The 17,079-nt window shown below is 39.2% G+C and overlaps 1 protein-coding gene across 1 annotated transcript in view; it reads left to right on the forward strand.

Annotated features, from left to right (window-relative positions):
* The window catches only part of HMCN1 (hemicentin 1), a 543,718-nt gene that overhangs the window by 238,538 nt on the left and 288,101 nt on the right, over window positions 1–17,079 (forward strand). The window contains exon 12 of the mRNA XM_069546297.1: window positions 15,685–15,826. Coding sequence (XP_069402398.1) covers window positions 15,685–15,826 — 142 coding nt within the window. The remainder of the gene's footprint in view (window positions 1–15,684; window positions 15,827–17,079) is intronic.

Genomic DNA, 17,079 nt, shown 5'->3' on the forward strand with positions numbered 1-17,079 from the left:
AAAACTAGACCATGAAAAAAATGTATATTAAGCCAGACCCGATGGATATAAGTGAGCTAGAAAGATGTCCAGATGTCAGATGAATCAGCAAGCACTTCAATCCACTTAATTATCCAGATGAAACTACAGACATTTAAAAATGTTTGAGAATTTGTGACATACATGATATCATCTAACTCTTACAGGTTGTATGTATTTGTATTATCTGTATTTTACCCATAAAGACGAAGAGCCTCTGCGGAGTTAGTGGCTTGCCCTAGGTTATAAAGCCAGCAGGTGGCAGAGCCTAGATCTGAACTAGGTCTTTCCACTGTTCTGCATAATATATAGAAATGCCTGTGTGTGTAGTTAACAGGCCTTGGTAGAAGAAAGTTTAAAAAGAGAAAGGATTCTTCAGGCTCTGTAGGAAATTGAGTACTGAAGTAAATTTTTTTAAATAGTAAAGATACAAAGTGTCGGTAAATTCCTGGCACGTGAGTCACAAAGAGCTGGAAATCGAAATCTACCTTAAAAAATGAAACAGTTTAGTGACCCTTTTGACTTAAGCTCTGGTAGAGTGGCTGGTAGGGAACAGCCTAGCGGAGAGAGAACTGTGAGTATGCACACAGAGAACCTGTAAGATGATTAGACTGTAAGCTACATTAGAGCATGACCCAGTTTTCTTCAGTTTTGTGTCTTTGATGCCTGACATAATGTTAATTTTTTCATAGATGTATAGCTGCCTTACAGTGTTCGTTTCTGCTGTTCAGCAAAATGTTCTGTGTTCATCCACACGTATACGTGTATCTCCTCTTCCTTGGATTTCCTTCCCATTTAGGTCACCACAGAGCATTCGGTGGACTTCTCCATGCCTTGCAGTCTCTTCTCATTAGTTATCTAGAGCACGTAGTATTGCACACGTCTGTGAGAAGACTGAATGAGAAGCAGAGTACTTAGTTAGGCAAAGCAACTATTGCCAAGTCTGAGAAATCCTTTTGTCAGAGCATGTACTAACATTTTATTTGATTCAGATTCCTTGAAACGTTGACTAATGTTTCTTTGAATTATTTTATAAATTAAGAATCCAACTAAAAAGAAAATTCTGTTTCTAATTCCCTTGAAACATTGATTAATGTTTGAGTTATTTTATAAATTAAGAATTCAACTAGGAAAATTCTGTTTGTAAAGTTTAGATATTTATAATATGGGAAAAACATAATGACTTGCTATTTTTATACGTGAGGAAGGAGCTTTGGTATTTGCCTATTATAAATAAAAATGGAATTAGAAATAATGCACAAAGTGGGAGCACTTACGGTGCATCTGCAGAAGGGTGTGATATGTTAGGGGCAGTTGGTTATTGTGACTACAAAGCTGATCACTGTTATATTAATGGGATCCTTGTGTATGCTATTAATTTTCCCATAGCACTATCTAAATCATGCTATGCCAGGTATATTTTTTCCCATAATAATGAAATCATTACTGAAACATACAAAGTGCCTTGACTAAAAATACGTTTATAAAAAGGTATCTCATTTGTCCATTCATTCATTCTTGTATTCACTGAAAATTTGTGCTAGGCATTCCACTCCCTGCCAAGAATAAAAATGAGAAGAAAACGACATCCTTCCCTTTAGTAAGTTCAAAGTAGAAGAAAGGATAGAAGTAAATTTTAAAAATATTTATTACCCAAGTGGGTAGGAACTTCAGGATCTTTGCATACTATCTCAGTAACGAGTGGAGTTTGAGAAGGGCTTCATTCAGGAGATGGTGTCTGAAGTATCTACTGGGATATGAGTCAATATTTGTCAGATAGAAGTCATGAAAGCCTTTCTAGATGGAGTACATGCACAATTCCATGGAAGAATGAGGACACAGAAATATGGGCTTGCTGAGAGTAAAGGCAAGGCTGAATAGGTCATTGTTTTCCATGATGGTGTGATTTTTCTTTTTCTTGCCATCTTCAATCATCTTTTCAGTATACACATAGAAGAGTCATTTAGGTTTGGGGTTTTGTGATTTGGTTCAGCAAAAGATAAAGTAATTGAAAAAAGTGTTTGTAGTGTGTAGTGATGCTCTGTGGAGTTTAGACCAGATCAAGAAAGAAGAGAGGATTAAAGACATGGTCTGATAGATTGAAATAAAAAAAGAAGGTTCAAAGGAGTTGAGGCCATGATGAACTTGGTGAAGGGAAATGTGGGAGTCAGGAAGTGACAGCTGGAAGGATGGGAGGTTGTGACTCAAATTGGACTCTGGAGACCAAATGTTCTTCCAATCCCATTGTGAGTTGCTTCCCTGATAAGATAAGTAAGGTAGCAAATGAATTTGTCTAGCAAAATAAATGAATTGCCAGATTTTAAATTTTTTCCCTTCAAGAAAAATGCTATGTTGCTCCACTTTTGTATGCTTTTGATTCTGTGATGGTTGCATGATAATTTGTAAAATAATCCCTGTTTTGTAAAATGTGTAGCCACATTTTTTAAAAGAGTATTTTTTCTTCAGAGCAGTTTTAGCTTCACAGCAAAGTTAGAAGGAAGGTACAGAAATTTCCCAGATGCTCCTTGCCCCCACACATGCATAACCTCCCCCATTAAGAACATCCCCCACCAGAGTGGAACATTTGTTACAGATGATGAACCTGCATTAACACACTATAGTCATCCAAAGTCCATGGTTTACATTAGTGATCACTTTTGGTGTTGTACACTCTATGGGTTTGGCAAATGTCTAGTAATATGTATTCATCATTACAGTAACCACGCAGAGTATTTTAACTGCCTAAATATCCTCTCTGCTCTGCCTGTTCATTTGTTTCTCCCACCTCCCCAACCCCTTGAAACTGCTCATCTTTTTACAGTCTCTATACTTTTGCCTTTTCAAAATGTCATATATTTGGAATCATTCAGTAAGTACCCATTAGTGATTGGTTCCTTTCACTAAAATTCCTCCATGTCTTTTCATAGCTTGATTGCTCATTTCTTTTTAACACTGAATAATATTCTATTGTCTGAATGTACTTAATAAACTTTTTGTAGTCGAGGTATTCTTGCCATACTTTATTCTGAATTAGGAGTTCTGAGTACAATAAGTATTTAGAAAGCTTTAATAGTATCCTTCTAGATGCCAAAAAGTAATAATGGTAATTATGATTTGCCTCTACCCCCTGAAGTTAAATGAGACTATATTGATATGCCTAAATTTGGCCTTCTGCTTTACTTTGGAAATTTCTGTGATTGGGGGAAATTGTTATAAAGACCCATGCAACAGGCAATGCAAGTTATCATTTAGTTGAAGATTTTCTAAGAAAAAACTAAATTAAAAATTCTTTCTTTCTTATGAATCATATCTATCGTCTTAATCTGTTTTGGCTAATCATCCAAAAAAGCTCCCGAATTCATGACTTCTTGTGGTTGTTGTTAAGGAAAGAAAAAAATATAGTATTAAATGGAAATAAGGATAATGTGTAATAATTTTACATTAGGAATTATCTAAAATGGGTATCAAGTCAGCAAACATTTGGTACGTTTACATATCCCTGTATTTTATATTGAAAAAATAAAAGTTGTAAATTTTAAAGAAGTCTTGATGCATGTATATATGCCATTAAGATTTTGTCATTAAAAGAGAATGTGACTTAAATTTATCATTGCTTATCTCTGAAATTATCGCCTATTTAAAAATTTTTTATTTTTTTCCTCTGGCTGTGCTGAGTCTTTGTTGCTGTGTGCAGGCTTTCTCTAGTTGTGGCGAGTGGGGGCTACTCCCCTTGTATCGTGTGGGCTCCTCATTGTGGTAGCTTCTCCTGTTGCGGCTCAAGGACTTCAGCAGTTGTGGTGCGTGGACTTAGTTGCTTCATGGCAGGTAGGATCTTCACAGACCAGGGATCAACCCTGGCTCAGTGGTTACTGGACCAGCAGGGAAGTCCCTGCCTTTGTCTTATTAACTGAATTGCATGACCACACTGGGATATGGGTGCAGAATAGTTTGCAAATCTAGCATATAACTGTCAATATTTAGTCTTCACCTGTTTAAATTGAATTAAGCTAAATCAATGTGTTTGACTGCTGTTGTACCCACCTACTGATAAGTCATTGAGTTAGTGACCTTCTCTTGAGATTTAATATTTTTCCTCTAGTCCAACACTGTCCACAAAAGTGTTTTATAATGATGGAAATGTTGTGTATCTGTGCTGTCCCACATAATAGCTACCAGCTATATGTGGCAGTAGAGTACTTGAACTATGGCTAGTGCACCTAAGGAGCCTGTTTGTGAAATTTGATTGAGCTTTAGAATTTTTAAATTTGAATTTAAATAGGCATGTAGGTAGTGGAGAAGGAAATGGCAAGCCACTCCAGTGTTCTTGCCTGGAGAATCCCAGGGACGGGGGAGCCTGGTGGGCTGCCATCTATGGGGTTGCACAGAGTCGGACATGACTGAAGCAATTAGCAGCAGCAGCAGCAGCAGTAGGTAGTGGATACAACTCTAGTTTTTCTGGAGAAAAAAAAGGCAGATAGAGGAAGAGTCGAAATTTAGGAAACTTGTTGCTACTGCCATGTGGAATAACCACTATCATAATTTGTTTGAGTTACTGCCATTCATCAATAATTCTACCATTTTGGAAAAGTTGTAGCCAGGCCTTCATATTTCCACTGATGAGATTTCATTTGAAACTGTTGCATTTGACTCCGTATCTTTGGAATTTCAGTACTCTTGACTCATTGCCTAGGTCTGTTTTGTTTGTTTGGCTGACTGGTTAGTTTTAAATTTTCACCCTTTGGTTTTGAAAAGAATCCCTGGCGACTTATGCAAGCTGACTAGTAGTCCTAAAAAAACTTAAAAATCTGAATATATTCCATTGCAGTTTCTACTCATTGGAGAGTGAGGAAAAGTTGAGTAACAAGCGTATCTATCTACATCATTCTTAGAGACATTGTGTTAGTTTCATTATGCAAACTTCACATTTTAAAATTAGTTACCACTAAATCTAGCTAGAGTTATCTTCCTACTCAGAAACTGAAGTAATAATACATTTTCAAACAATATCAATGTTTTAAATAAATGAGCTGTATAGGTAGACAAGCATCTTTCAGAGTAGGACACAGGTATTAACTACAGTTCTCAGCAATCTCAATGAGAGTCATTATGTAACCTTTTGAAGCTAGTTTTTTCTGTAGTAAATACCGATTTTTAGAAGGGTCATGGATTCTGTAAAATACATTTCAGGCTGAAGGACTCCATGGAAATGAAGTTCAGTAATTAAATACTAATTATTTTCCAACTTCTCATGTAGCACGGCTTGATGTTGTCATGCCGATATTTTAAGGGAATATGTTATTCACAAAGAAAAATATATTGGGGAATAGTTGCAAAACGGTTTTATTATGTGTTCAGAAATGCTAGTCAATTAAATGGTTGGACTGAATGTAGGTTTTAATTATCTCTAAAATGAGGATCTTTACTTAGCTTTTCTTGTGAGACCTCAAGTAAGAAAAGAAACAATACTAAAAACTAGTTATTGGAGTATCTTTCTTCTCATCAGAGTCTTAATTCCTCATGACGTAAAGTTATCGTTAGGAACTTAGAAGTTTGGTAATCTTACATCCCAGAGATCAAATTACAGCCTTGAAATACTTTTTTTTTTTTTAAGAATGTATTTTTTATGCCTATGTAAACAATTGATAATCCGTTGTTCTGTTAGGTTCATTGGGGGCATAAATCCTTTAGGAGGAGGGAAATAAAAGCTTCTAAAACTTTACAATCCTGTTTCTTTTGAACATGAAAAGTTATTGAGGTAAAAATCCTTTCATGGTTGATTCTGTTAATCTAATTTGCTTTGGGGGGAAGGAAAACTCTAGACCAGGAAGTAGGGTGCTTGAGATCTATTTTCAGGAGTCATGCCTCCCTCCCTCCCTTCCTCCTTTCCTCTCTCTCTCTCTCTCTCTCTCTCTCTCTCTCTCTCTGTTTCTCCCCTCTTCTCTCTCTCTTCACCCCCTCCTCACCTGCCTTTTCCCCAGGCCACACAAACACAATGCATCAGTTTTTAACATTGAATTTCCCATGCCTTTTTTATTTATGGACATCTATATAGGACATATTTTCTACAGTCTGATGATGGAATCAGTGGGTGATTGGCAATGCTAATAGGGATCTGTGTGAATGATCTAATGGGAAATTTCAGGTTCAAATGGAATTATCCCAGATTTAATGATGTTTTTCTGCCAAGATGCCTCTCACTTACCCTGTGCATGGTTAGTTCAGTTCTTCACTGCCCCTCATATCACTACCTGTTTTGTTATTTCCACTGGCGTTATCCTTATCCTCCTTGTGATGCACATGCCTAAACTAAATCCATAAAAATTCTCTTTTTATGGACTTCCTTTCTTCTGATTTTGTTGCCCCACTCTACTCCATAGTACCATCAGGTGAATTTCCCCTAAATATTAATTTAAATGTCCATCTATTCAAACACTTTTTGTGGTTTCCTGGTTACCTTGGAATAAAATTTACACTCCGGAGTCTTCCACAAGCTAACTGTCTTTTAATAATACTTTCTGTATTTTATCTTCACACTTTATTCACATAAAACCATGTATGGCGAATAAAAAAATGAAAATGTTTCCTTTCAATATATGAAAACTATTTACCCTAAAAGAATTAGATATTCATATGCCTTTTCTTTTATTCACATTTCCTTAATCTGGGTAACTGAATACTTGAACTTGCTTTTTGAGGGTTCACCTCTAATTATTGATGACAAGTAGATAATCTATTAGGTTAATTCTTTTATCCATAGAATATTACTGATGCTGCTATATTTCATGTCAGATTAGTATCAGGCAGATAGTTTTTGGTGGTTATATATGAGATTTGAATTTTGCGTTGTATAGAATTTCTCAAAGATAGGTACTACTCTTATCCTGTCCTCAAGTTTCCAGCACCGAGGTTTTGTTTTTTTTTTTTTTCAATTTTTTAAGTCTGTTAAATGTGTTACAATATTGGCTTCTGTAGTTTTTATGTTCTGGAATTTTGGCCGCAAGACATGGGATTTTAGCTCCCCGACCAGGGATCGAACCCTCACCCCCTGCATCGGGAAGTGAAGTCTTGGCCACTGAACCACCAGGGAAGGTCCTGGAACTGAGTTTTTCTGGTCACTGAATGTTTTCTGTCACGTTCCATGTTCATTGTACCTGCAGTGAATTCCTGTTTCCTAGTGCATCTGGTGGCCTGCAGTCCATGGGGGTGTCACAGAGAGTTGGACATAGCTGTGCACACGTGTACAGACACACACACAGCTGAGTGCACACAGACACACACATACACATTTCAGCTCTAGCCCCTGCCCTGTTCCTTTCCACCACTATGTGATTTCCCTCAATTCCACTTCTCATACTTGCGTCACAGGCATGTCCTGACTGCCTCCAAGTTACATCGTTTTCATTCTAGCTCCGTGGCTTAGCTCACAGAGTGATTTGACTTTCATGCTTCCTACCTATATCCTGTGGTTGTTCAGTCGCCAAGTCGTGTCTGACTCTTTGAGACCCCATGCTCTGCAGCATGCCAGGCTTCCCTGTCCCTTACCATCTCCTGGAGTCCACTTTTGTCCTGCCTATAATGAAATGCTAAGCCCTCCTTTCTGAATATTGTTAATCTCTTTTTAACTGGTATTCTGTAGAACTTTAATTTTTTTGCTACACAATTCTGCATTTAAAGTCATGATAAATTTCACGTATCATGAAATTTTGTTTTCCCCAATCATATTATATGCACTATGAAATACTGCCCTTTTTTAAAAAAAAATCATAATGCCTTGTACAGAGAGAAAAACACAATTGTACCCAATAGACATATACTCCTCAATTGCTGAATGGACTTCAGAATAACAATAACAGACTCTTAGCAACATTGGGGTCACCAACCTTATCTTTGATGTTTCCATATTAGCTTCAATGGGTTATTTGAATCACATCAACAATCTTAGATTTCATTATATAGGTGCTTTCTTTTCCTGTTACAGCACATGCCAGCATACAATTGCTTACAAAACCAAAATCTGATAGTTATCTGGTAAAAAAATTTATAGAGATGTTATCATTAAGGTATTGTTTACTCTAGGTCACCCTAACTTAAGAATTCTGTCATGTGAGTTTTGCAAAATTTTATGATAGGCTGAAACATTTGATCACTTCTAAGGTGTCACAGTGGCCCCTGTATTTCCAAATGCTTTTTATTTGTCAGGGTTAGGGATAAAAATTAGAAAAAGTGGAGTGGTATTTATTTATATGTAATGGGTTTTAAATTTTGTTTGAAACAGACTAGGGACATCCCTGGTGGTCCAGTGGTTAAGACTCCACACTTCCAATGCAAGGGGTGTGGGTTCGATCCCTGGTTGAGAAAAGAAGATCCCACATGCTGCACAGAGTGGGCTAAAGATTAAGTAAAACAAAACAAAACAAAAAAACAAAACGAGACTCTCTCCCTATTTTTCTGGGAAAAGAAAAAATCTTCTGTTGACTCCATTGACTGCTCCTTTATGAGGAAGATTTTTGAAGCTGAGCACAGGCATCCCGGTGAAATTTGAGTGCAGTCACTGTAGAGCTGACGTTTCCTCCACAATCACGTGCTGCCACATGGAATTCAAAGGGCAGACAAAGCCTCCTTTCCTCCTCCTATGTCTGTATGAACACGAGAAGTATTTGTCTTCTGTGGTGTCAGGAAAGGGCAGATATCTGTCACTAATTAGACCATGGCACTGGAGAGAATTTTGCAATAAAAAAGGAAAGAAATATTTCTCGAGCTGATTGATGAAGTAAGTCCCTAATGACCAGAATTACTTCACTAAGATTGAAATTGATATTATCAGAACCATATGCTCATTACATCATCATAACTCTTTTTTAACATGTGCCAGGTGGCATAGGTATTAGTCTTTTTTCATCAGTAAAACTAAATTTGTCTATTTTTATTGAAATTTCTAATATATGTTGAATATCTAGAAGCATCTCAAATTTCAGAGGAATCAAGTAACATATGATAAGTATTATCTGTTACTGGGATGTGTGACTGAATACTATATGGAAACCTAAGATTTGTGATCAAGTTTCATGTGTAAATGTCTGGATAATACATTTGTACATACATATTTTAAATATTGTGGTACTTATTCTATCATTCTTTGTCATACTTTGCCATATAATGAAATATAAATAATAGCAAAAATTACAGACAGCCTATTATTTGTCAGGAATTTTTAAAGTTTTATGTATTCAATGGACTTCCCCCGTGGCTCAGATTGTAAAGAATCTGCCTGCAGTGCAGGAGACCTGGGTTCGATTCCTAGGTTTGGAAGATCCCCTGGAGAAGAGAATGGCTACCCACATCAGTATCCTTGCCTGAAGAATTCCATGGACAGAGGAGTCTGGCAGGCTTCATTCAGTCCGTGGGGTTTCCAAGAGTTGGACATGACTGAGAAACTAACACTTTCACTTTTCATGTTTTCAGCATATTAGTTTCATAATAACCCTATGAGTTAAGATACCTTTATTATCTCCATTAAAGTATACATCAGATGCCATGGATTCAGTTCAGTTCGTTTCATTCACTCGGTTGTGTCTGACTCTTTGAGACCCCATGAACTGCTTCCCTGTCTATCACCAACTTCCAGAGCTTGCTCAGACTCAAGTCCATCGAGTTGATGATGCCATCCAACCATCTCATCCTCTGTCGTCCCCTTCTCCTCCTGCCTTCAATCTTTCCCAGCTTCAGGGTCTTTTCCAATGAGTCAGTTCTTTGCATCAGGTGGCCTAAGTATTGGAGTTTCAGCTTCAGCATCAGTTCTTCGAATGAATATTCAGGACTGATTTCCTTTAGGATGGATTGGTTTGATCTCCTTGCAGTCCAAGGGACTCTCAAGAGTCTTCTCCAACACCACAGGTCAAAAGCATCAATTCTTCAGTGCTCAGCTTTCTTTATAGTCCAACTCTCACATCCATACATGACTACTGCAAAGACCATAGCTTTGACTAGACACCATGTTTTGACTTTGACACCATGGATTATTTAACCATTTTGAGTCTTAGTTTTTTTTTTTTTTTTTTTAACCTGCAAAGTGACAATCGCGCTTCACAGGGTTATTGAGGAAAACAAATGGTGGGTTTTGGAGTTACATACTTGGCACATAGGTACTCAGTAACTTCTGCTCTCCTTCCTATTTCAATGAACTGATTACTAGAAAGAGATTTAGTCCCTAATTGTATATAATACACTTTTGTGTACAATATTCTGTGAGATCTTTGAGGTCACCGAGTGTCAGAAACATAGCAGGTACTCAGTAAATATTTGTTTTGTGAAAGGATGAAAGCAGATTTTCCCAAGTACTTTCAATATACCAGTGGTGAAAAATACGTTAAATTATTGTTTAAATAATTCAAATCATTACCGATGTCTGATTAAACCACCTTGCAGAGAAAGGCCTTAAGTGTTGTCTTTGATAATTTCCTACCAACAAATCAGACCCAATTACCAATAACAGTAAAGTTGCCTCTTGTGTATGAAGATGATGTTGGAGATTTTTAAGACTTTGTTGAGATTTTATCTTCCTTGGTCTTTGCAGTTGGAGCCGTGGCTGTTTTCATGCTCTTCTTATATGAGATACATTTTGCCAATTTGAGCAGTAACGACACCTAAGTCTTAGAGTAGTATTTTTCATTCCTAGTATCCTAATCTACGTTTAACGTTTTAAAATCATTGGTGGAAAATTACGAACACTTTCGTATTTCTCTTTTGTTGTAGTTAAAATATAAAGAATGAATGAATGCCTTGTTACCTAACAGTGCCACATTCCCATCACTTTGGCTCATGAGCAGTAAGTTGTTATTTAGAATGATGGTGCTGATGGCTGGTGGTAGTGGTGGTGATGATAATGGCAGTGACTGTGGTATTGAAATGAGATTGAAAACCAACTAAGAATGGATTACTTCTCCTCAAAACCTAAAAGTGGACTCTGGATTTTGATGGAATTGAACTTCTTCTTACTTCATGAGAACTGTCTTATTAAAACAAGATGAGCTTTACTCCCCTAGGAATTAAAAAAAAAATCTAACAGTTGATATAATTATGTTGAGAGATGCCAATCTCTCCTAGCAAGAATCCCACTGGTAGGCTCTGTAGTTCAGATATCAGAGTGAAAATAAATGTCAGTTACCCAAACCAAGATGTAAAGAGCTAAGAGGTCATTTCTCCTATAAAACCTGGATATAGAGTATATCCTTATTTAACCTGATCAAATAAAAGTTGAATCATTCTGATCATTTTTGTTCAACAGTTATTTGGTCAAAATGCAATTATGAATGCCAATGTTTGTTCATATTCTTTCTGATTTTCTTATTGTCAGCAGAAATATTCTTTCCAGGGCAGTGGTAAATTTCTCACCTTCTGTGGGATGATGTCATCCCATCTGTATGTTGCACACAGACTTACTTCATGACCCTGAACAGCACCCTATATCCAGGCTTTATTGGAGAAATGACCTCTTAGCTCACTACATCCTGGTTTGGGTAACTGACATTTATTTTCACTTTGATATCTGAACTACAGAGCCTACCAGTGGGATTCTTGCTGGGACTGATGCCAAGCCAGTTCTGGCAGAGGCCACTGGAAGGCATCGTGTTTAGCCAAAAATCCCAGGAGCTGCTGAATCTTTGTAGCAATGCTATGTCAAAACAAGGTAGATATGAGAAACCTTTTATTTTGGGAAGGTGGGAGTAAATGTGGGTATTCAAAAAATTCCAAAGAGAAACAAGTGTTCGTTTTTCCCACTTCTTCCCCTGAAGATTGCCCACAGCTCTCCCACAACATGTGTAGTGCTCCCGCATTTCAGAATTGATGGACTCCAGATGGAATCACAATTTGGACTTACTGTCTATGGCTAGTCTGCCCTTGACCTCACACATTTCTCCAGCCCTCTGTTCACTAAGAGGAAACCATAGAATAGTATTAGCTATCAACCAAGTCTGCTCGCCAGAAAAACCCTTAAGCATTAACTTCAAAGACAAAATTATTTGAGAAACACAATATAAACAGGAAAAAAAGGGGAGTGAGTGATTAGAAGCTGCTCGCAATTAGGCATTAATTAGGTTTGTTCCATGGTATAGCTGCCCAGTGGCACCATTTGTATCTCTTTCAAATGTATAGGGATTCCTCAGGCTAGTGTTTCTCGGTGAAGCTAAACCACAATTTGCAGACTAACTTATTATGAAGATACACCACAAATATATCCAGATCTAACTGATTAACTGAATTCTCAAATTCATTTGTAGTAAAAACCTGGTTAAGTGGAGAGCTGACACCCTGTTTGGCTCATCAGTGTATCCCTGTAAGTTAGCACAGAGCCTGGAACATAATAATTGTGCAAAAAGCATATTATTGAATTAACTTATTTTTGTTAATATTCATGACATCTATTTCAGACATCATGCAAATGAATTTATTTTTATCTTATTGAGTGGGGTATGTTTACACAAAGTAAATTAGTTAAACTACCAGTTATAAAATAAATAAGTCACAGGGATATAATGTACAGCAAAGGGAATTTAGTTAGTAATATAACAAATTTGTGTTGTGCTTAACTATAAAAATAATCATGTTATACACCACCTGAAATTAATATTTTAAGTCCATTATACTTCAATAAAATGTAAAAAAAAAAAGTGGGCTTTAAAGAGAAAGGCAATCATTAAATATTTCTTTGATGATACCTTTGTTGATGATAAATTCTTACTCTGAAGTAGTATAGATGTAAAACATGTAATTGATTAGACCAGCCTTAGCAGCATCCCAGTTATCCCAGAGAATTCTTGTATCCTTTTAGATAATAAATTTCTGATTTAACTTTTCATTTTTGAAGGTTGTTTTTTTTCTGCCACAGAAGTAAAATGTAATATGCACTTTGAATACTGGATATTTTCTGTTAAGTTGAGCTGTTGTGAATCCATGGGCATGAGGCAGATGATCAATATAGCTGGATCTTGAGAGGTTGGCAGGCATAACAATTCTCAGAACCAAGTTAGAGTTTAGGAATGACCTGTGTTCCCTCAATGGTTTTAAGACTCTGTTATTTACAAGTCACTGGACAATGTGAAAGGGATGTTAAATATTATGGAGTGTACTGGAATATGGAATAATATGAAAGACATGGCCTCAACCTCAGCAATATTTATAAAAATTTTATTAAAAAGGGAAAGAACAATTCAAACAAAGCAGGCTGCTGTGACAACAAGTTTGGTTCTCAACCTGTGTTCACTATATAGAAAGAGGCAAAAGGCTCTGTCTGGAGACCTTACCTGAAAACAGGTTTATATTGACGTTCCAGACGAACAGGTGGAAGCCAGTGGTCAGGTAGTTTGAGCAGAGTAGCAAGGGTCCCCGTGGTAACCAGTGGAGACACTGAAACGTTTGGATCAGATTCATTTTACTCTCAAAAGCAATTTACCTATCATGCTTTCATTGCTTTTCGTGTCTCTCCTACGCTGATGGGGCCAGATCCCTGATGGAGAGTACCCTAAGAGCGCCTTCCCAGCCAGAGCCCAGGGGGGAAGCCTGAGGCCAGTGTCATCAAGGCTTCAAGGGCACCAGCATACGTGTGTGGTCCCAATTCCACCTTGGCCATGGAGCTCTTGCTGTGGCTGACTGCACGCTGCTGCTGCTGTTGCTGCTTGTGCAGCCGAACTGCATGGGCCAAGTTCTAAGCCAGGATCACCTTTATACTGCCTGCTCTGCTTCATGATCATCACTGTGGCTATGCTCACCTGCCTGCCTGCGAGGTCAACATGGTCAGGTAGTAGAGAATGTGAGTATCGTCAGGTGGTTCATCCAGGCCTTCATGTATATATATTCAAGTCTATATTCCCATTCACTTTGAGATAAAGGGCCACCAGAAGCTGGAGGTGGACCACTTCTGTGTCATTGTTTCTAACCACTAGAGCATCCTGGGCATTGTGGGTCTCAAGGAGGACCTTCCCAAGTGTTGCCAAGCAGGAGCTTCTCTTCACAGGGCACATGGGCCTGACCATGTACCTTGGGGCATCTTCATTGCTGATACGGATAATCAGTAAACAGTCTGTAATAGGAAAAGAAGAGAGTTTTATTCAAGTCAAACTGAGGACAGTGGCCTTGGAGACACAGATTCAAGAAACACTTGAATTGTGTTCTGCCTGACTACAAAATGAGGGAGGCTTATATAGGCAAAAACCACAGTATTGCATCAGTTGTTTGTCAAGACTAGGATTGGAACTGGCAAGAAGTAGGGATGCTTATTAAGCAAGGGTTGTTTGGGGAGCAAGTTGGTTGCATAGTTACAAAGGGAGTCCTTGAGACCATAAGGTTGCAGCTGGGAACCACTAGTAGATGTTTTGAGAACAGCTGTTGGTGTCCTTGAGTCTGATGCAGTTCAGGAGATTCAGGTTCTTGGTGATGCAGGAGCTTGTCTGAAACCACATCGACAGCGGCCACCTGTCTCCATTTTGAATGCTTGAACCACAGTTACTCCATTTTGATTTTTTTCAACACACTCTTTAATGGTTAAAGCAGATGTACAATGCATGTTTGATAATCCATCGGCAGGCTGTTCTCACTAGCATAAAGTTCAAGCCAGATCGTGTATAAGCCAGAATGACTGCCATCCCTCAATACGTGAACATTTCTTCCATCATCATCCGGCAGTGCTCCAGGACCTGATGGCCCACGTGGTCTAGTACGTGGTCAGGGAGAACCTCAAAGTGTGGTGCTGGACCACGTGCACTCGGAGTGACGATAGGGACCTGCTGCCTTTCAAGGAAGGAGGCTTCTCCCTGGTGGTCTAAGTCCGTTTGCCCCTTCCCTCCGTGTTGAACTCCACCTTCTCCTGCACCACAAGAGGAAAGTCTTGGCCCTGGGAAGCATTAAGCTGGAGGTGCTGAATGCCACCCCTACCAGCAGCCTCCCTGTGGCTGATGTCACCAAGGTCATGGACACCTGCTGCCAGGCCATGAGGACCACCTGGCTAGAGAATGGATGGAGGAATCCCTGCCCCAGGACCTCATATCACTGTCATAATCCTGCTACTCTCCTCCTTGCATTCAAGGGGCAGGAAAGTGGACGCCTCTTCTGTCATTGATGTCAGATCCAGACTCCTGATGTGCCCTCAAAGGAGAGTGTGCCAGGCCCTTGCCAAGCTCAGAAGGCAAGGCCTTGCCCACCCTCATGCTTCACAATCTGGGAGTAGGAGCAAGCCTGCTGCTCCAGTGGGCTAACAGGGCTTGGCTGAGCTACACAACCTTGGGCCGAATGACCAGAGGTGAAGCCCTCTGCGGTCCTCCCCAGGCCTGTGGGGTACAGGGTCAAGCTTTGGGGTCCCAGCCCCAGCCTGCATCAGTCTTTCATGGAGAGGAGGGGCTCTGGAGAAGCGAGGAGAGCAGACCCTGGTCTCATACAACTTGGGCTGCCGAAAGCTGGAAAACAGGGTCGGCATTCCTTGCCCGCCTTGGGGAGCATGTCTGCTGAGTAACTGCAGCTTTTTTGTTATTGTTCATAAACAAAGTCCTGGAAGTGCAAAATAAATAAATGTTTATAAAGTGAAGGTGTGGTGGTGATAAGTCTGCAAATCTGCTAATAGAGGAAGCTGCTGACATCACTGGCATTTCATGCTGTGTGTTTTCTTTTTATCTGCAGAACCGCCCAAAGTCACTGTGATGCCCAAGAATCAGTCCTTCACAGGTGGATCAGAGGTCTCCATCATGTGTTCTGTAACAGGTTATCCCAAACCAAAGATCTCCTGGACCATGAATGATATGTTTATCATGGGTTCACACAGGTACTGGGTTTGTATCATGTTCTTTGTTTTTACTGAGTAAGAGGAGTTGATGAAATTTCTGGTCAGAACTAATCTGACTAAATCTCTGGGATTAAGGGAAGTTTGACCCAAATCCGCAGCTCTAGATTTTCTCAATAGGCCAGGAAATGTCCGTAAAGTAATAAATGATGGATGTCTAGAGTTTGAGGTTCTTGAGTGTTGAATTCAACAGCTAGAACTGAGTGTTTCCTCACTTTGCTTTGTAAACAGAACACTGTAACAGTTGATTTACCATGAATAACTGTGTGCTAAGTCACTTCAGTTGTGTCTGACTCTCTGTGACCCTATGGATTGTTGCCCGCCAGGATCCTCTACCCATGGGATTATTTAGCCAGGAATACTGGAGTGGTTTGCCATACCCTTCCTCCAGGGGTTCTTCCTGACCCAGGAATTGAACTGGCATCTCTTATGTCTCCTGTATTGGCAGGCACATTCTTTACCACTAGCACCACCTGGGAAGCCCATGAATAATTGAAATGGGGATAATAAACTTTCTGTGGGTAAATTGATGTGCATTTAACCCATCCACTAAAGGCTTGGTCCTGGGATTTGACAGAAGAGAGAGGCACAAGCAAAGGATGGAACAGTAGCCCTAATGAAAGTGTATGCAGACTTTCTGCATAACTCATGTTCACCATTGCCTCTCATACTACATTTCTCATTGTAATATTCTATTCTGCTGGATGCTTTTAAAAGAAAATGAATCCTCTCATGCTCAGAGAAAGTACCGAACACTTGGGACATAAACAGTGAAGTTTCCAGCCATCAGGCTCCCATTACTCTGGGTTTGTCATGAGGAGATGATCTTAGCTGTGAGCCAAATTCTATTCCCGGTCTCTTCAGGGACTCACTTGAGACGTGAGGCATTGCATCTCTCAGGTTTTCATTTTGAGGAACTGTTTAGCTTAGAAGTTCACACAGAGCAAGATTGCCTGGGTGCAAACTTCGCTTCTTCCCTTTACTGACGCTGACTTGGGGCAAGTTGTATAACCTCTTTGCTCATCTGTATAACAGACAGAATAGTAGTAGCTAACTCATTGGATTGTTGTTGCTGCTACTGCTAAGTCACTTCAGTCGTGTCCAACTCTGTGTGACCCCATAGATGGCAGCTCACCAGGCTCCCCTGTCCCTGGGATTCTCCAGGCAAGAACACTGAGTGGGTTGCCATTTCCTTCTCCAATGCATGAAAGTGAAAAGTGAAAGTGAAGTCACTC

This window comes from Ovis canadensis, chromosome 12, assembly GCF_042477335.2.
Source record: "Ovis canadensis isolate MfBH-ARS-UI-01 breed Bighorn chromosome 12, ARS-UI_OviCan_v2, whole genome shotgun sequence".
NCBI lineage: Eukaryota > Metazoa > Chordata > Mammalia > Artiodactyla > Bovidae > Ovis > Ovis canadensis.